This window comes from Elephas maximus, chromosome 12 (genome assembly GCF_024166365.1).
Source record: "Elephas maximus indicus isolate mEleMax1 chromosome 12, mEleMax1 primary haplotype, whole genome shotgun sequence".
Lineage (NCBI taxonomy): Eukaryota > Metazoa > Chordata > Mammalia > Proboscidea > Elephantidae > Elephas > Elephas maximus.
In genome coordinates, this window is record NC_064830.1 from 36,921,838 (window position 1) to 36,942,074 (window position 20,237).

Sequence of the window (20,237 nt, forward strand, 5' to 3'; positions counted from 1 at the left end):
CTGACCTCAAGAATTACTATAAAGCTGTAGTGATCAAGATATTATTGTATTGGCTTAGGAATAGACAAGTGGATCAGTGCTAGCCCAGAGAATAGATCCACAGAAATACAGTTAACTTTTCTTTGATAAAGGGAGGGCATGGGAATGCAATGGTTAATGGGATTATGGTGAAAGTTTGAAAAGTGGAATGTTTGAGCAGACTGTGTAAAGTGATTGCTTCCCCATTATCTGAATATACTAAGAGAATAGATATTGTGACTGACTGCAGAATGCTTTTCTTGCTTAGTGTAGTAAAACAGAAGATATGAGTCATGGACTGAAATGTGTCCCCCAAAAATATCTGTCAACTTTGGTTAGACAATGATTCCCAGTATTGTATAATTGTCCACCATTTTGTCATCTGATGTGGTTTTCCTGTGTGTTGTAAATCCTATCTCTATGGGTTATGATGTTAATAAAATGGGATTAGCAGCAGTTATGTTGATGAGGCAGGACTCAATCTACAAGATTAGGCTGTGTTTTTAAACCAATCTCTTTTGAGATATAGAAGAGAAAAGTTAGCAGAGAGATATGGGGGGATCTCATATCACCAAGAAAGCAGCTCGGGGAGCAGAGCGTTTCTTTTGGACCCAAGTTTCCTGTGCACAGAAGCTGTTAGACAAGGGAAAGATTGATTGTAAGGGCCTTCCTCCAGACTCGACAGAGAAAGAAAGCCTTCCCCTGGAGCTGGCACCCTGTATTCGGACTTCTAACCCCTAAACTGTGACAGAATGAGTTTTTTCGTTAAAGCCATCCACTTGTGGTAACTAAGACAACATGCGAATCTACACTTTAGCCAATGTTCATTGGACACGCTAAATGGGAACTAATAAGATTTCTTGGGCCACACAGGTCATTAATATGAAAGTATAGAATGCCTGATGGAGGAAAAGAAATGACCATGTTAATTAATGCCCTTATAGAAGCTGGAGTGCTGATATGGGCAATTCTCTGTACAAAGCCCTGCATGGAGTGAAGACTAGGGTTTATGACATAAGTCAGTTAGCACCATCCAGTAGTGACCACTGGAATTTTGAACCAGACAGTGATGTCAAAGGATTGCTCCAATGGAGAAGGCAGTGCTTAGGAGAGTTCCATAATAAAATGCAAATGATTTGTGCAGGAACAAGCTACCAGGGAAATGCAAAGAGATACTCATCACATTCACAAGCAGAGATCCTCTTTTCCCTTATGACAGACTTTGGAACCACCTGAAGAACTTCTGAATCCTATGGTCACTTGGGCCCTTGGGCAGTGCCCTATAAACAGCTCTCAGCTGACCAACAAAGATCTTGGTTTATGGATGGTAGTTCCAAAGTGAATGGAAAGCATCTTGCTGGGAAGGCTGACACTCTGAGGAACAGAAAAGCAAATCATTTCAGTGGGTTGAATTGCAGGCTGTTTGCCTCTATGTTTGGATTTTTACCAGCTCATGGGCAACTCTCAGGCATATGGGCAGTCAAAAATTGTCCCATTAAAAGGATGCCCATGTGGGGCACAACCTCGTGGAAATCATTATGATAATTAAAAGGGTGCATTAAAGTAGGAGATATGCATTGAAGTAGGACAGAACTCCTTTCAACAATGGAAGGTGATTGGAATCAGCCTGTGGATACCCTGGTGTCCCTTTTTGAGGTGGACACCTGGGCCCATGAAATGAATGAACATGAGGGAGCTGTAGCAATGCAGAGATGGGCTGACTCTGACATATTCCTCTTGTATGCTCTGAGGCACCAAATGCCAACAAGAACTCTTCTGTCTTTAAACAAGAGAAAAAGAGACTGCAAATGGATACAGGGAAGATATCCTGGGGGAAGGGCCCCACACACGGCTGGTACGTCAGACGAATGCTGGCAGCCTTAGGAGGCTACAAAAGGATTTAGACACTTACTCTGAGGTAGGCTTTGTATATCCAGTGGTAGATACAAATGCTCAAAATACCATAAGAAGACTGAAACACAAGACAGTGTACCAATTTGAAGGCCCAAGTCACATTTCTTCTGACCAAGGAACACAGTTTCATCCTCAGAATAATAGTTTGATAGAGAATTGGAATTGGCAATTGAAATACTTGTCTAAAATAGAGCAGGAGAGAGACAGATAAAGGCATGAAGAGCAGGCTTATACGCCTTTACTAGTGTGTGCTTAGGTCAAGGGGGACCAAGGGAAGTCCTAGACAGATTCCTCTACTTTACTAGATAGATTCCCCTACTTTTCTGGGGGATCTGGGTCAGGGGGGATGCTGGGGTCAGGGGGGATGCTGGTATGACTATGGGTTTCTTCCCATGGGAAGAAGGTGGTAAAACAACTCTACTTTTTTTCTTTTTTCCCCGCATCATCTCGACGTTTTTCCCCTACCTGATGCAGTGGTCCCAGGACCAGGCCTGCAACTGTTGATGCTAGAAGCAGAGATGATCCCTAATCAAGAAATGGTAATTATACTTTTAAACATTTATGCCAGAATTCCTAAGGGCCTGGAGGGGTGAGTTGTGTCTTACCCTATCTGGCAAAATAGGAGCTTACGGTGAATGCAGCTGTATTGCCTAGTGGTCAAGACAACCCGCTAATTCTGTACCTATGTCACCCTGCCTTATGTTATTGGGAGTGAATTTAGTGGAAGGTACTTGCTAAACTAATATTGCTCCTAGCAATTTGGAACAGCATGGTGGCCAAACTTAAAGTCCCTTCTAAAGGTGGAAAACCTGGGTAAAATTCAATTATCAATGGAGAAAAGGAGGAATAATATCTGAGGGTAAAGGAATAAATAAATGGATTATGCAATGAGAAAAATCCAATACTACATTTGTGCCTCAAGACAGGCTCAGAGCAAGGGACAATATTATTTCTTAGCTCAATTGTACCAGATGCCTGAAAGGGTGAAGCCATAAGTACTAATGTCACTCCTGTGTTTGGAACCTGACAAGATTGAATGGAGGTCTGAAAACTGAGTGGCATTACTCTGGGAGACATTCTGGTCACACAACATGATAATGGCCTGGACTAATTGTTAATTACAGAACGGAACTCTAATAATGTAACAGTATCTTTTGACTCTTATTTTTCAGGTTATGTCTACTACCATACAGTGATATGGTGTAATACAGACATTGTTGGTAAGATTATAATACTGACATTGATGATCAGATCTATTGGGAAACTGAGACAAAGCCTTCTCTGGATATAATACAGATGGAAATGACTGGATTTAGCTAACCATTAGCTAATTTCTGTGCTAAATAGTTCTGTACAAGTTTATCTCAAGGTACCTTATGGTAGATAAAGGTGGTAGATCAAGGAAGCACGAGGGTGGAGAGGGAAGAGTAAGCAAATTAGCACAAAAATATGAAACTGTATATAATGGCTTCGCTGGGCAGATAAGCTGTTTCTCTAAATCTATTCTTATCCCACAGTGGCTTTCCAAATGTTAGGCATATTTGCACTGATACTGCTGCAGTGGATGTCCTATAAATGCTATATTAAATGTAGATGTCCAAGCAAATGTGAGCATTTTGATGTAAGAGAGCCTTGGCTGAAAGTCAGAGAGTGGCCTGTATTGTGAAGAATTCAACTTTGCCCTAAATGATGTCTAGCCTTTGCCCTGGTTTTACTAGTTCTTAGAGCTAATAAGTTCTAAGTTCTTGGAACTAATAAGTTCTTAAGGTCTTTGCTGAGCAAATAATCTGAGAAGCTGGACTGTATGAAGAACTCGGTATCAGGATTGGAGGAAGGCTGATCAATAACCTGTGTTATGCAGATGCACAACCTTGCTTGCTGAAGTGAAGAAGACTTGAAGCACTTGCTGATGAAGACCAAAGACTACAGCCTTCTATATGGATTGCTCCCCAATATAAAGAAAACAGAAATCCTCACAAGTGGACCAATAAGAAACATCATGATACACAGAGAAAAGACTGAAGTTGTCAAAGATTTCATCTTACTTGGATCCATTATCAACACCCATGGAAATAGCAGTCAGGAAATCAAAAGATGCATCGTATTGGGCAAATCTGCTGCAAGAGATCTTTTTTAAAGTGTTAAAAAGCAAAAATGTCACCTTGGAAACTAAGGTGTATCTGACCCAAAGCATGGTGTTTTCAATTGCCTCATACACATGCAAAAGCTGGACGATGAATAAGGAAGATGGAAGAAGAATTGACTTCTTTGAATTATGGTGTTGGTGAAGAATATTTTGGGCTGCCAAAAGAAGAACAAATCCGTCTTGGAAGAAGCACAACCAGAAAGCTCCTTAGAAACAAGGATGGAGAGACTATGTCTCACATACCTTGGACATGTTATCAGGAGGAATTGGTCCCTGGAGAAGGACATCTTGCTTGGTAAAGTAAAGGGTCAGGAAAGAAGAGGAAGACCCTCAACAAGATGGATTGACACAATGGCTGCAACAATGGGATCAAGCATAACGATGATTGTGAGGATAGTGCAGTACCGGGCATCGTTTCATTCTGCTGTACACAGGGTCGCTATGAGCTGGAACCAATTCGACAGCACCTAACAACAACAACAAGTTCTTGGGATGTCATGCCTGATAAGAGTGTCTTTGTTTGCTTGGGGTTCTTGGGCCATCCAGACAGTAACAATATGATTTAAGGCGAGGGCTTTAACCCATACCAATAATGTGACTTAGGATGCAGGTTGCTGGATATTCTGAGGTGCTGGAAACTGAGATCGGCCACATGGGTAGTCAACTATGTCTATGAAAGGAAGCCATAACAAAAAAACTCTGGACATCAAGGCGCAGATGACCTTCCCTGCTTGGAAATATTCCATGTGTATTGTCAAACATCAATGCTGGAAGAGTAATGCTGTCCTGACTGCATGGGGAGAGGACAACTGGAAGTTCCATGTTTGGAACCCTCCTGGACTCTGTCTTATGTGCTTCTTCCCTTGGCTGATTTTAATCTAGAGCCTTTAGCTGTAATAAAACTGTAATTATGAGTATAACAGCTTTCAGTAAGTTCTGTGAGTCCTTCTAGCATCTTATCAAAACTGAGGGTGGTCCTGGGGAAACCAGTATTTGCAATTGGTGTCAGGAGTGAGAGTAGTTTTGTGGACCATTCCCTAACTTCACAGTTGGCTAACTCACAACATCCATCAGCAACAGTCCCCAGAGGAGAGGGTTGAAAATGTATCTTAGCTACATGTTATCATGCCCATTGCCCTCAAGTACAATTCCAACTCATAGCAACTCTATAGGACAGGGTAGAACCGCCCCTTAGGGTTTACAAGGCTGTAACCTTTATAGAAGCATATCTCCAAGCCTTTCTCCTGCAGAGCAGTTGATGGGTTTGAACCTTGAGACTTTTGGTTAGAAGCCCAGTGCTTAGGTTAAATATGACTAGTGGATGCTCCCAGGAAGGCAGCTGATTATCTTTATGAGCTTCCAATGCTATCTTCCTTCTTATTGTCTTCTTTCCTTCCAATTCTTTTATCAACTTTTTTATTTTTGTCTACCTCTGTCTTCTCTTTCTTCTTAATGGGTAGGAATCCTGGAGCCCCCCCCCCTTTTTATTGAGCTTTAAGTGAAAGTTCACAAATCAAGTCAATCTCTCATACAAAAATTTATATACACCTTGCTGTATAATCCTAGTTGCTCTTCCCCTAATGAGACAGCACACTCCTTCCCTCCACTCTCTATTTTCGTGTCCATTCGGCCAGCTTCTGACCCCCTCTGCCCTCTCATCTCCCCTCCAGACAGGAGCTGCCTATATAGTCTCATGTGTCTACTTGATCCAAGAAGCTCACCCTTCACCAGTATCATTTTCTATCCCACAGTCCAGTCCAATCCCTGTCTGAAGAGTTGGTTTTGGGAATGGTTCCTGTGTTGGGCTAACAGAAGGTCTGGGGACCATGACCCCCAGGGTCCTCCCAGTCTCAGTCAGACCATTAAGTCTGGTCTTTTTACGAGAATTTGACGTCTGCATCCCACTGCTCTCTTGCTCAGAGGTACCCCTTTTGAATCTTGAAGGGCCCGTTCTCCAGGGATTTTCTGACAAAAATGGTTTTACATTTTCTGAGGACCTATGCCAAGTAGGCTTCAGTGTAGCAGTGGGTGGGAGGCAGGCAAGGACACTCCAAACATCATCTGCTAAGAGCTTTTGATTACACATACACATGAAATACAAGTAGTCCAAATGGCTAGCTTGAGCTAGGAAACTCTGTTTGGGAGACCACAAGTACTTGTAGCGCACTTTGGGTGCCAGCATCTTGACTCCAGTTGCCAGTGAGTGCTATGGACCTTTCTATAACAATACTAGTAAAGATTCTATAACTCAAGATTTTATAAATACAAAGGCCAATGAAAAAATTGTATACTGTAGCTGAACATTAAAAAAAAAATTATAGATCTATAAATAATGAATAGAATATTATTTATAGATCAATGAAGTTAAGTATTAAATTAAAATATTTAATTCTCCAGTCTTGTCTTCTGGAATCCAGTCTCTGTTCCCTAGTTGAACTCTTAGCCAAATGGTAATGACTAGCATCTATGGAAAGCTTACTACATGTTATATATTATTCTAACTACTTTACATGGTGTTATGGGTTGAATTGTCTCCCCACAATATGTTTTGAAATCCTGGCTGCATGGTTCATGACCCAATCACGTGGTTTAGTCAGTTGGCCTTGGGCAGGGCAGATCACTGCTCTAGTCTAATGTAATTTAATCATCCAGCTCAAGTCATAGCAGTGTGGGGTAAATTCTAAATCTTAACAGTTCTGAGTTATTAAAAGAGCAGACTAGAGACAGAGGCCCACATAGGGGAAGACAGATACCATGTGACTATCATTAAGGAATGCCTGGGAATAGTGATAAGGAAGGAATTGACATGGCCAAGACCCTGATTTGGACTTTGAGCCTCCAAAACTGTGAGGAATTAAATTCCTGTTCTTTAAAGTCTCCCACTTGTAGTATCTCTGTTATAGCAGCACTAGAAAATGAAGACACATGGGTTATCTTATTTAGTCCTTAGAGCAACTCTATGTGGTGAGAATTATTATTAATTGACAGGTAAGTAAGGTGGGATTCAGAGATTCTGTCTGAAATCATATGGCTATGAGGTACGAGAGCTGGGATTCCAACTCAGGTGGTCTCATTCCACAGCCTGCTTCTCTTAGCCACCTGGTCCCCTCCTGCCAGGGGAATGAGCTCTGTCTTGGCCTATCTGGAACCTCTTCTTTGATTTTTCTGGCTGTCCTTTAGGATAGGGGTCATGCAGGTTTAATTCCAGGCTGTTTGCATTGAAATCCTTATCCCTGGTAGCTTGGCTGATAAAACTGTAGCAAAGAATATGACCTGTAATTTCTCAACATTTATACTGTTAGTACAGAGTGCTCATCTATTATCCCAAACATATTGGCTGTGGAATCAGGCAACAGGGGTTTCTACTATGACCCCTCTTTTCTTGACCTTTCCTGGGCTACAATTAGCAAACCTCTGCAAGCTGCCTGTGTGGGGTCTCAGTAAGACAGGTGCTGGCTAGGTCAATGAAGGCCCAGTCTCTTCTACACAATGTTCTGGCCCTTTGGCCTCTGGCTCAGATTCCTTTGGGCTGCTATAATCATTAACTATTGCAGGAAGCCCACAAGACAACCAGGTGTCACAGTACCTGCTTCTGTTCAACTAGAGGCAGCATCTCTTGAAGTCCTGAGATGGAGAGAAGTGAGGAAAGAGATGGTGGTGAGGGGATGGTAGAGCAAGAGCTGGGCAGTGGGCCGCGGGGGCTGAAGCTAAGGAGAGAGATCGACCTGTGGAGTGCCGTGTCCCTGATTGCTGGCTGTATGATCGGCTCTGGCATCTTCATGTCACCACAGGGGGTGTTGGTTTACATGGGCAGCCCTGGGGCCAGTCTCGTGGTCTGGGCAGCCTGTGGTCTCATGGCCACATTGGGTGCCCTGTGCTATGCCGAGCTGGGTGCCCTGATTCCTGAATCTGGGGGGGACTATGCCTACATCCTGCGAACCTTTGGCTCCTTGCCAGGTTTCCTGGTCATCTATGCATTTGTGCTAGTTGGCAGACCAGCTGCCGTGGCTGCTATCTCTCTGAGCTTTGCTGAGTACGCTGTGGCCCCATTTTACCCGGGCTGTTCCTCACTGCCCCAGGTCGTGGTTAAGGGGGTGGCTGCCACTGGTATCCTGCTGCTGATGCTGGTCAACTGCTGGAGCTCAAGGCTGGCCACCACACTGACGAACATGTGCACAATGGCCAAAGTGCTCTCACTGCTGGTCATTGTGGTGGGTGGGGCCGTGGTGCTGGGCCAGGGCCGTGGCCGCACAGAAGCCTTTCTGCATGCCTTCCAGAACACAACACAGCAGGCAGGTCGCATTGGCATAGCTTTCTATCAGGGCCTGTGGTCTTTCGATGGCTGGAATAGCCTCAACTGTGTGATGGAGGAGCTCAGGAATCCACACGTGAGTCCATGGTGCCGCTTCTGGGTTGAAATCTCCAAACACTAGCAGCTCCGATTATTGTTGGTCATGCTGACTCAGACCTCAGACTCATGAGCAATCTGGCTGGAAACATGGGATCCTTTCCTGTACTCATGGGACTGGAAAGAGAAAAAAAAAAAAAATTTTTTTTGTTTTTTTTTTTTTGAGGCTACCTTTATTAGTTTACACAATTATATAAATAATAACTCCTCATGTATGCACAGACCTTTATGGCATCACACCCATGGTCTCATTTTGCTGTCCTGTAAGGTAGGTATTATCACCCATTTTTCAGATGGAAAAACTGAGATGTAGAAAGGGGAAATGATTTTGAGATCATACTGCTAATAAGAAGCCTTGCTTGATGTCTGAGCTTGATATTTCCTTATGTTCTTTTGAGAACACTGTAGTAGATACTTAATCTGTAATTGCCAAGGTCTGGGAGTCACCACAAGACATGGCATAGTTTGAGACAGGTGATAGGTAAGCACAGCCTGCCTCATCCCATCTGTGAGCCTGGGGCTGGGTAGTCATTGCCCTCGGAGGGGGACAGGTCTGCAGGGCAGCTTGGGACTCAGTTGCAACATTAGAGCTCTTTGGTTACTACGGGTATACTTCCTTGGGAGCTTATTATTTTATTTTTTGTTATCTTTTTCTCCTACAAAAGTTTTAAATTCTCATGGAATGAGAATTGCCAGTCTGTCCTGTGTGTCCTCTGAGCTGTCTTAAGAGCCATTACGGCTCTCAGTGTCTCGGCAAAGGCTTCCTGGAGAGGGCCTTGGGAGAAGTTGGCAGGAGCTTGGAGACTGCAGCCCAAGAGCAGAGAGACAGGAGAGAGAGCCGGGAGTCCTAGGACCTAGCATTTATTTCTGCATGTAATTCCTTGTACCTCAGTTTCTTTGCTTTGGAAAATAGTCATCGTAATAGCTGCCTGGCCTACCTCACAGGGTTTTGGGGGATCGAATAAATACAATCACTGGTGGAAGATGGCTAGCACTTTGAGTACCTTAAATAGCTGTACGGTTGTGACTTTAAGGTGGGTACTTACTGAGTGCTCAGGTTGGCTCTGGGAGTAGGGTGAGGGCTCAGAGCAAGGGCACCAGCTCATTGAATTCACAGGGGACAGGCGCCTCTTGGCATGAATCCAGGCTCTGGGATCAGAGCTGGGCCAGGGAAAGAGCAGGGGCACCTAATTGGTAAACTTTTTCTATAAAGGGTCAAATAGTTCATATTTTTGAGATTTGTGGGCCTGAGGGTCTCTTTCACAACATGTGCTGTCGTATGACCATAACATCTATAGGTCAACAAATGGGCGTGACTGTGTTCTAAAAAAATTTTGTTTACAAAAACATGCAATGGATTGGACTTGGTCCACGGGCTACAGTTCGCCACTCCCTGCTATGGAGCATTTTAAACAAATGTGGGTTTCGAAGCGAAAAGGGAGGAAGGGAGTCGTTCTTTTGAATGCTAGGCATTTGAAATTCTGCCTCTAACATTGCCCTCTGAAGGGCATGTTAGGTGTATCTTTGTTTTACACTATTTTTTCAAGAAACTGTACAACCTGTGTCAAACCAATGTTGCCGTAGGCATAGAGCCCTAGGGATTTGAGTAAATATAATGAAGGTACCCAAGAATGAAACCTCACTGTTCTGGTGTGTTAGCCAGAAACTTATCTGTGGTCCACTTAGAGCTCTGTCATTGCCACAGCTCATTAGCTGGTGGGTAGGCCACCCAAGGTAAAGTTCAGAAGCATACCATGTCCCTTCCCTCTTGCTTGGTATGGGGCTGGGTCACGCAAAGTGGGTAGTCACCTTGCTGAGGATACCCCATGATGAGGCCTGCAAGTGGGGGACCCCAGTACTCTGCTCTCCTGGCCCACCTTTGCTACAAGTGGATTCATCTGAGCAGAGCCATAGTTCCATGACTGGCAAGAAGAGGAATTGGCTAGTACGGCCTTGCGGTGGTTGGGGCAGTTTCCTTTGCCATCAGATTCCCAGAGTTTACGGCTGAAAGGAACTTGAGAGGACCTAAGTGCACCTCATCTCACATGAAAATCTATTGCTGTTCAATTGTTTTCACTTTCCCAAGTTTATCACATGAACTGCTGGGCAGGGAAACCAACCGTCTTGGTTACCCAGGAATGAGGTATTTCTAGAAATGCTGGACTTTCAATGCTACAATCCAGAGAATTTCAGGCAAACTAGATGAATTTGTTGCCCTACCTGTCCTTAGAGGACAGAGACTTAGATATAATAAGTCAAGGCATGATTGCTAGGGTGCTGCCCCCATGTGCTGCTGGAGCTCAGAAAAGGGGGATTCCCTGTGAAGCAGGGATATTTCCAACAGGTCTCCTGGATGAAGAGCACTGTAGTGGAGGGTCCAAAGACTCACATGGCTTGTGGCAAAATGGCTATGTTCAAGCAGTATGAACATGAACCCAGAAGCCAGAAGGAACAGGGCATGTTTATGTCATGAGGAAATATGAGGGGTACATGAGAACAGCATCATCTCTGAAGCTGGTAACAGGTCTCAAACTCAACCTTACCTCCCAGGCCCACCTCCAAAGGTTTCTGCGGGCAGATCTCAGCCATGGCAGAAAGCTCTGTAGAGTGGTCTTTATATAATGTTGAAGAGCAGAAGATGTGTTACCCATTGCCTCGAGTCGACGCCGACTCATAGCAACCTTAGAGGACAGAGTAGAACTGACCCATAGAGTTTCCAAGAGCCCCTGGTGGATTTGAACTGCTGACCTCTTGGTTAGCAGCTGTAGCACTTAACCACTATGCCATCAGGGTTTCCGGAAGGTGTGTTAATCAGGGCAAATGCTTAAAGGGGGGGGAGGGTCCTATTTGTGGTGGAATACCTCTATGCCAAGCTCTGAGAGAGATCCCCCTGCATCTTGGGGAAAAATTACCTCTTCTCTGTTTGGTTTAATGTTAAATTTTAAATTTTGGTCACAGCAATGCCATGTCTGGTGCACAGTTAGTACTGGTGTTCCCAAGGTAAGCCAGAAGACATCTAGGATAAGCCTTCCAGGATATCAGGAAGTGCTTAGGACATGGCTTCTCCTTGAAGTGTTTCCTACCTTGGAGTCTAAAGATACCTGTCCAGGACTGGCCTGAGCTGGGAAATGCTGGTAATGCAGAAGCTGGTTCTGTAGATCCAGTGGGAGGTCTCTTCCTTCCATTTCGTCCTGGTTCTGGAATGGCATCCAAGGCTAGGGATGAGGCATGGGAGGGAGCAGTCCGCATTCTGATTTTATGAAGTTTTCACTCACTTCTCAATATTTATTGAATGTCTGCTCAATACATGTATTGAGTAACTGTGCGTCAGCTGGGTGCTAAGGGTCTAATAGTGAAAACAAGTCTATGTGTCTACAGCCCCTGTGTCTGGACTCTTCATTATCCATTCTCTCCACTGATCTTCACAACTTGCAGAAAGGCAGAGCAGTGGAGAATTCCCTTTATTGGGTCCCTAATGATCACTAATTTCCAGTTGAGAAAACTGAGGGTCAGAGTAGAATCCCTGGGTGTAATGGCCCTCAGTCTTGGGGAGCCAGAAACTATGCAAAATTGAGGTAGTTGGTCCTGAAATACTCCAGGTGATTGATCTGTGAACAGCAGACTGATGAGATCTTTAACTTTCCTGTCTTTTCTCTGTGCCTCTGCTTTTGTGGTTGCACCTGCTGGGAATGACTCTCCTTCCCACCTGCCTGAATCTCTTCCATTCTTACAGGAGAGCCTAGGTTAAGGCCCTCCTCATTCAGGAAGCTTGGTGCTTGCTCTTCTCTCCTTCACCTCTGTTAGTCCCTCTGCACTTCCACACCTCTGATTCTGGCTTGTGTCCCTCATAGCCTCCCAACATAGCCCTCTGCATGTGTGTCCATACCATGGGGACTAGGAGCTCCTGAGGACAGGCACCTAGCCAGATTCCTCCCCCAGGGCCTAGCACAATGTACTGTGCCCAAGATGAGCTCAGCACTGTGCTATTATTGAGCTTGTTTGGGGGGCCTGAGAAAGACTTCACTGATAACAATGTGACCTCTTCTCTCTGTCTCTGCAGCAGAACTTGGTGTGGGCACTGGTGATCGCCATTCCCCTGGTCACCAGCCTGTACATCATGGTCAACATCAGTTACCTGCTAGTGTTGTCGCCCAGTGAGATCCTCTCCTCTGATGCGATGGCTGTGAGCTGGGGGTGAGTGAGTCACGTGGAGTGTCTCTTGGATGAGGCTGAGACCTTACTCAGGAGGTAGGCAGGGATTCTGAGCCAGGCAGGCTGAAGTCTCCCTCCATCTTAGTGCCACTCAAATCCCTTGATCTAGGGTCCAGACCGTCCTTCATTTAGCTTCTTTGGCCTCTGAGGGCACATAGTCAGAGCCCAGGATTTACTTGACCTGTTTCTGAATGCAACTTTGAGATTCTTCCTGAGGACATACTGTGTATTGGCCTGTAGTCACCACTACTGTGTGCTTGGCTTTGTGCTTGTCAGTTTCTATGTTTCAGCACTGAGCTCTAGACTTTTTCTGGTTGGTCCCAGGCTGGGCCAACTTGTGGAAGAGGCTGATACTTGAGTATGGTCTCTATCCTTGGAGAACTCATAGGTCATCTGAGGAGAGAACCATGTAGACCACGGTCCCAGGTGGTTCAGGCTTAAACACCCTAGGGGTTCAGAGATGTGAAGGCTGAACCAGACAGACTGGACTTCTTAGAAGACGTGGAGCCATGTTTAAACAAATCAGGAGGATTAGGGCTGGCTGAGAGATGGTGGAGTATTCCTAGGCTGGAGGAAGAGCATAATGGTGGGAGTAGATGGGATGCGAGTAGCTGATAAAGCAAGTGACTTGTTTAGAATAAGAAGTGTATTTGGGTAAAAGGGCATAAGGACTACCCTGAAGCATCTTGGAAACCGAGCAGAGGAAGTCAGCTAATGTAGAAGGAACTAGAAGCCAGGGTTGGGCTTGAGTCTGCAGTTGGGGAGGGATCAAGTGATGATAACAGGACCAAAGCATCACCCTGCATGAGGTCAACACTGAGCAGGGTGGCCCAGAGAAGGGAAAGGATGTTGAGGGGTAGAGGTCTGTGATATAGGCCAAGACAGAGAAGGCCAAGGATGGGATAGGAAGAAGGGATGGGAAGGATAGCATAGGGTAAAGGCAGCTGACTGTGCCATGGCATCTTAGGGGTCAAATACGGCATAGGTGATAGTCATGGAAGGGCTTCCGACAGAGTCTAAGAAGGGAGAAGATGAGGAAAACAAGGCACCATCTGCACTTTCAGGTGATCCTGGCATTGCCAGGGCAAGGGGTGGAGTGAAAATTAGAGGTAGTGCTGGAGCACAAGACATAGGGTGTCAGACAAACACAGCCGAAATCAGAGATGATATGGGAAGGCCTTGGCTAAGTGCCACAGCTAAGAGCCAGACTAGACAACCAACAGAAGGCCTGGTTGTGTGGGGTAGAAGGCAGTGCTCTTGAAGACTTCTTGGAGAAAAAGGCCCTAGACAGTTAGGATGTCTGGGCACTGCCAGATGAACTGTTGCATGGACACTGAGCAGGCATCCTAAAGAGGGGAGATCTTCGTTGGCATTACATGTTTATCTAAACTTGACTTTGCATGAATTGCTTGCTCCATTTCTGAGTATGAACTTGCAGTCTACTAGGCTACTGTTGGATTTCCTTCCCCTTGATCCCTATGTTGTCCTAGGAACCAGGTTCTTGGGGCCTGGGCCTGGCTGGTGCCGGTGGCTGCTCTGCTCTCGACATTCGGGTCTGCAAATGTGACGTACTTCAGCGGAAGCCGTTTGTGCTATGTGGCAGGAAGAGAGGGCCACATGGTGAGACATGGAGTCTGGGGTGGGCAAGGTGGTGGGGCTGGTAGGAGGGGTGCTAGAGGAACCGACAAGCCAAGCCTTCTCCTGCCCAAAGCTAATCCTGTAGCCCAAACTACAACTTCCCCAATAAAATATACTCTTCTTTTCTTCAGAGAATGGGATCCAAACATTGCACACATCTTGTCTTCAAACTCCAGCCACTTTACATCTAGGTTTTTGGAAGAGCACAGCACTGGGTCATGCTGTGTGGAAGTTATAGGTGATAAGGACTTTGTGCTCACCACCAGTGCAGTAACAGTGGGGAGGAGAGATGGGAAGAGTGTCAATGCCTACCTTCTGGGCCCCCTGCCTCAGGGAACTCTGTCACTGTGCTAGCTTTTGCTGCAATAATGCTGAACAATGACCAACCCCAAATTCTTAGTGGCTTACATCAAACATTTAATTTTTTGCTCATGAGTGGAACGGGTCAGCTGTGGCTCAGCTTCAAACTGCAGGTTGTGTTTTCTCATTCCAGACTGTGAGTTTGTTCTTATATCAGGGTCCCAGGCCAAAGCAGGAGAGGCTGCCTGGGGTGTCTGAGCCTATAGCATATGGCAGGGGTACAAGGGACTAAGCATTGAGAGGCTCTTCTTATGTCATTTCCACTCATATTCCATTGGCTAAAGTAAGTGACATGGCCAAACCCAACACTAATCATGCGGAGAGGGAGGCTAAATATTTGCTGAACAATAATACAATGTGCCACAATCACCCAGTATCCCATACCATGGGCCACCCATAACTGCCCCATCCTCTTCTCCCTTCTCTTCTTTCTCCCTCCTGGTCCTTCCTCCTGTCTTGGGGTGAGGAATAGAAAGTTGAAAGACCTGGCCAGTGATCTGCTACAACTCCTCACATTCCGGTTTTACATGCTAAGGTATTTGGGTCTTGGCTGGCCTGGAGGCACAGGCTTTTGGTCCCACCTCCCAATCTACATCCTGGGCCTGGTCATCCCAGGTAAACCACAAAGACCTGTATCTTGAAGCTGTGGTGATTGATGACTATGAGATTGAGCACACTGGTGTCCAGAATGCACTATGCAGAGGAAGAGGGCTGGGAGCTTCCGGGGAAAAACTCACAGCCCCTCTCCTTGGGCCTGTCTAATGCCTGGTTCTGCCTCCCAGCCCCAACTTCTATCAATGGTTCACGTGCACCACCTCACACCAGCTCCAGCACTGATGTTCACGGCTGCAGTGGCTTTGGTACTGATCATCCCAGGAAACTTCAGGACCATTGTGAACTTCTTGAGGCAAGTGAGACTGTTCTAGGCCAGATATCTGGAGCCCCCTATGTGGACATATATACAAACATATGCGTGCGCACTTCTAGAATCCCTAGCTTGTCATCCCCATACATGCGCATACATTTCAGCTTCCTTCCCCCAGCCACGTTTCCAAAATTAAATGTGGCTCCCTTCTGTATTATTATTTCCAAAAATTCAATGACACAGGTGTTTCAGAAAGACATCAAGAGATAGACAACTTAAAGGCTTGTTTGTCTTTGTTAATTTTGGGGGCGAAACGAGGAGTTGTTGTTGTTTTTATTGTTCCTTTATTCTATCTCCAAGACAATGTTAAGGAATTACCCACACCACTTGTAGCCCTTCACTAAGGGACGATTTTTCCTTTGTGTTCTGAGCCTGAGTTCTGAACTCTGACTCAGGATGTCTCTCTTTAACTCAGGTGCAGACCCACAAAAAAGCTGTTTAAGCACAAACAGTTACTACATCAAAGTGGAGAGATGTTCTGATCCTCTATATTATCTTCCCTGGGGCAGAAAAGATGGCCTGTTGTGATACCCAGTTATCATTTTATAACCTCATTTGAAGCAGATTCAATGGGCAGACCCTTAAAACAGCAGCAGGCTGAGCGCAGAGGGAGTTCTCAGAGTAATTTTTCAAATATCACTGTTCTCTTTCTTTGTTGCAATGAGTGTAATTAACCTTCTAGAACTGGACGTACTGTGCTCGATGTGACTTTCTTAAGAACAATAGGTAACACGCATGGTTTGTTCTATTTATCTTTTTTCCCATGAGAAAGAATAAAACCATTATATGGTGAGTTATGTGGTGAGAATAAATTCAAATCCATGGTGAGTGTAGAGGCCTTCGGGCTGAAACTGGATAATGTGACAGAGAGTCTCCAATCACAGACTGAGAACTCTAGAATGATCTACCCCAACTAGAACCTGGCATCTCCCAGTCTTGAGGGCCTCTAGAGATGGCCGGCTTCTGAACCCTGCCTCCAAGATGAGAGGGAGATTTCATTAGACCTATGTTAGCCATGGAAATGGAAACACTGGGGGAGCCAGAGGCAAGGGGTTTGTCTGGATGCTCAGTGGCCCACCCCCAGTCACCAACCCTAAGGGAAACTATTAGATGTGGGAGGAGGAAAGTTCCACTATGGGTGCACTGGTCCCTGAGGGGAGCACAGGCTTCTCTGAGATTTCATGATAATCGAATACATTCTCCTTCTTAAGAAACACAAACCACTCCTCCTTCCCCTTGAATATCCCCCATCCAGGGCAGCAGGAGAAGGCCTGACTTGGAGGGGCTCTCCATGACTGGGTTTGTGAGTGTGCATTCTACTTTGTGCCTGAAGACAAAGGTGGCAGAAATGGGTTAATGTTGACCATCCGTACCCTTCAGGGCATCCTCTTCCTCAGTGCCCCAGTCTTGCCTCCTTCACTCCTTAGTCTACATGGTTAAGGGACTTGCACTTTTGCCCTAAGCTTGCACCCAGCAGGTCAGCCCCTCTTGTAGGCCCATCTATGGCAGGGCCTAGTAATGAGCAGCCCATGTTTTCCTTTCAGCCTCATAGCCTGGCTCATCTATGGAACCGCCATTAGCTGCCTTCTATACTTGCGAATGAAGGAGAAGAATCTTCCCAGACCTTACAAGGTAGGCTTGGGGATGGATACTGGGCCTCTTCAACCCTAGGCTGCTGTACAAGGCAGGTCTTTGGGACACAGCCTCATTCAGAGCCCCAAAGAAGAATATAAGGGGTTGCCACTGCCGTTACATTTGTTATAGAATTCCCATATTTTCTGGAACAAGGCATCATCTGCAGGATAGCACCCCTTTCTCTAAGAACTGGTCCTGGGGGTGTGAGGGACAACTGAATCACCACGTATCAACTCTGCTTTCTGGGATTCATTTCTCCTCTGGAAGACCCTGAGGGAGAACAATTGAAGACAAATGCAGAAAGGATGAGAACCGTATTCACAGTTGGGTTCCCATAGCATCCCAAGCCTTTGCTCCCTGGAATGCCCCTTGTAGCCCAGAGGTGGCTCCCTGGGCCTAAGCAGGGTATCAGGGCTGGGACTGGAAGAGAGGAGCTAATGGAAAGAGGAAGCAACAGGAAGGCAGGCAGGAGGGGCAGAGCCTTGGGCCCATATACCGCCTCCCATGCCACCCTTAATCATCTAGGTTCCAGGGCCAAATGCCTGCTCTGTGTTCACTTGCAGGTTCCCACCTTCATCCCCTTCATCATGCTCCTGGTTTCTGTCTACCTCGTGCTGGTGCCCATCATTGACCATCCCCAAATGGAGTTCCTTTATATCTTCCTGTTCCTGCTCGGTGGCTTCCCAGCATATCTCCTATTTGTCTATTTCCAGTGCCAGCCCAAGTGTTTGCAGATGGCTACCCTGCATCTCCAGTTGCTCCTAGAAGTTGTTCCAACCACTAAAAATGTTGACTGAAGGATGGAACAGGTTCTGCACTGACCTCTTTGCTGTAAACATCTCTATCCCCACACAAGTGGCCATGTCAGTTCTTCCTTAGTTGACTACGCATAATTCTAATAAACTCCTTAAGTGCTATATACTGCTGTCATGGAGTTTTGGGTTATCCACCCAAAGCAGCACCCCCTTCTCTAAGAATTGCTCTGTTCCTTCAGTGGTGGTGGACCCACGATCCTGCTGGTGTTACATGACTGCCTCTCTGGGTCATAGCTGTTTGTAACCTAGGTGGGCACGATTCTTCCTTTTGGGATTTTGGAAGTAGAGTTCTGTGGTCCTATTCAGTTTCTGTTGGTTGCTTGACTTGAGGAATTGTAAATCTTGGGGATTTACAATTGGGAAATAGCAAACAAGTGGGCAGACAAGTAGAGAAAGCCACTGAGTAGAGAAGAATGAAAGAAGATACACAGAGATGGTGTTGAGAAATTACGTGCCACCAAAGACTCATGGGGGAGAATCTGAGAGGGTAGGAGCCTTGATCCCGGACTGTTTTCCACTTCTGATCCCTGCCCTTCTGTGATCCAGCTGCTGTCTAACCATCCTTCCTGCTTTTTGATTGTCAGAGACAACCTGATATCTTATAATAAATTTCCCATTTTGGCTCAAGTGAGTTTGAATGGGTTTCTATTTCTTGCGACTAGAAGAGATTTGGCTCTGACAAGCCTTCCTGTTCAGGAAAACATGATACTTCAGTTACTGTTTAAAGCTGCCAACTGGCTTGAACAGGGAAAGAATCAAGAGAAGTGTCCCTGGGAAGGAAGGCTTATTGGCTTTGGGTAAAAAGAATGACACTGAAATTTCTGGAAGAAAGGTTGCAAAGTAAGAACAGACCCCAGAAGGCTAATGTGGTTACAGGGCTAGATAGAGACAAGGGAGCAGAGGTATGTATCCGCCCAGGTGAGAATGTGGGATAGGAAGGAATAAGCACAGTGCCTAGGAGAAGACAGACTAGGAACCAGGCTCCTAAGTGCCTCAGGGACAGTGATTTAAAAAGAGAAGAGGCAGAGAAGGCTGTTTAGCATCTGTGCTCCTGAAAAGTGAACCCAGACAGCCCACACACAGCGGTGCTTATATCGGTGTGTGTATAGTATGGAAAAGGCTGCCACGGATGCAGTGCACTCTCCATGAACTTGCTTCTAAACTATGAAGACTTTATCAGTCTCTTCCGAGAGCACAGCTGCCACCGACATTTTAGGAAAAACCTAACACACATTCTCCTCCAAACCACACAGCCTGCCTTAGAGATAAGAAATTGTGCAAGAAAAGCTAGTTCTACCCACTTCCTTGTCAAAGGAGGCCACAGGTCAGGCTGAAAGACCACCAGGAAAGACTTCTGTATGCCTCCAGCAGGAGTTTGTCCTTTCCTCCTCTCGACTCCCACTGAACTGTGCCTGTGTCTCTTGTGAGCCTTGCTGGGCCTTGTATCCTGGTGTTTGATTGTGTATCTTATTCCCTTACCGGGCTGTGGGTTTGATGAGGGTGGAAGTTAGTTCTTAGACATGTTTCTTCATCTGTCAGTTCCCACCAGGCTGCTCTGCTAGACTCCTGGCTGATCAATAATGCTTGGTGAATCAAAATGATGAACTAGCTGTTAAACAATGAGGGAACGAATCATATTTATATTTTTAAAGATTTGTGCCCATGCCCGTCTGCTCTATAGGCCCTGCCCTGTTCTGGGCTCCCAGGCCTTGACCTGAGGAGATACTTTAAGGAGGAAAGATGTCTTCTAAGTCTTGTGCAGTCACCCTCCAGCTGGCAGTGGATGCATGCCCGGAGGTAGAAAGCAGAAGTGGGGGGGGTCCAAACTGAGCATTGATGTGGCCATGGGTGGTACACCCCAATTAGGGTCTATCTCACTTTGTGACTCAGTCTCCCCATCTTTCTCAGGACCACTGCCACTGAATTGCAAAACAGGCTCCCAGTTCTGTTTTGATGGTGAAAAGAATCCCCAGGCAGGCCACTTATACAGTTTTGCACCTCCCTGAGTTCCTGTTCTGCCCCAGGCACCTCCCCTAACCCCAGGGCAGTAGTTGGGGAGTGATCCCAGATCGGAATTTGAGACTTCTTAGGGACTTTGTACATGGGCTTTCTTACTCTGCATCATGGGTGATGGTCTCCATAATTAATTCTCTTCTATATTATCAG

The 20,237-nt window shown here is 45.8% G+C and overlaps 1 protein-coding gene across 1 annotated transcript; it reads left to right on the forward strand.

The window, feature by feature from the left end:
- The first annotated feature begins 7,707 nt into the window (after nucleotides 1–7,707).
- Nucleotides 7,708–18,053, forward strand: LOC126087021 (b(0,+)-type amino acid transporter 1-like). Its single transcript, XM_049903978.1, has 6 exons — nucleotides 7,708–8,466; nucleotides 12,547–12,680; nucleotides 14,189–14,318; nucleotides 15,479–15,603; nucleotides 17,166–17,253; nucleotides 17,820–18,053. The coding sequence occupies exons 1-6, from the start codon at nucleotides 7,708–7,710 to the stop codon at nucleotides 18,051–18,053; spliced, it is 1,470 nt and encodes a 489-aa protein (XP_049759935.1).
- The last annotated feature ends 2,184 nt before the right edge of the window (nucleotides 18,054–20,237 follow it).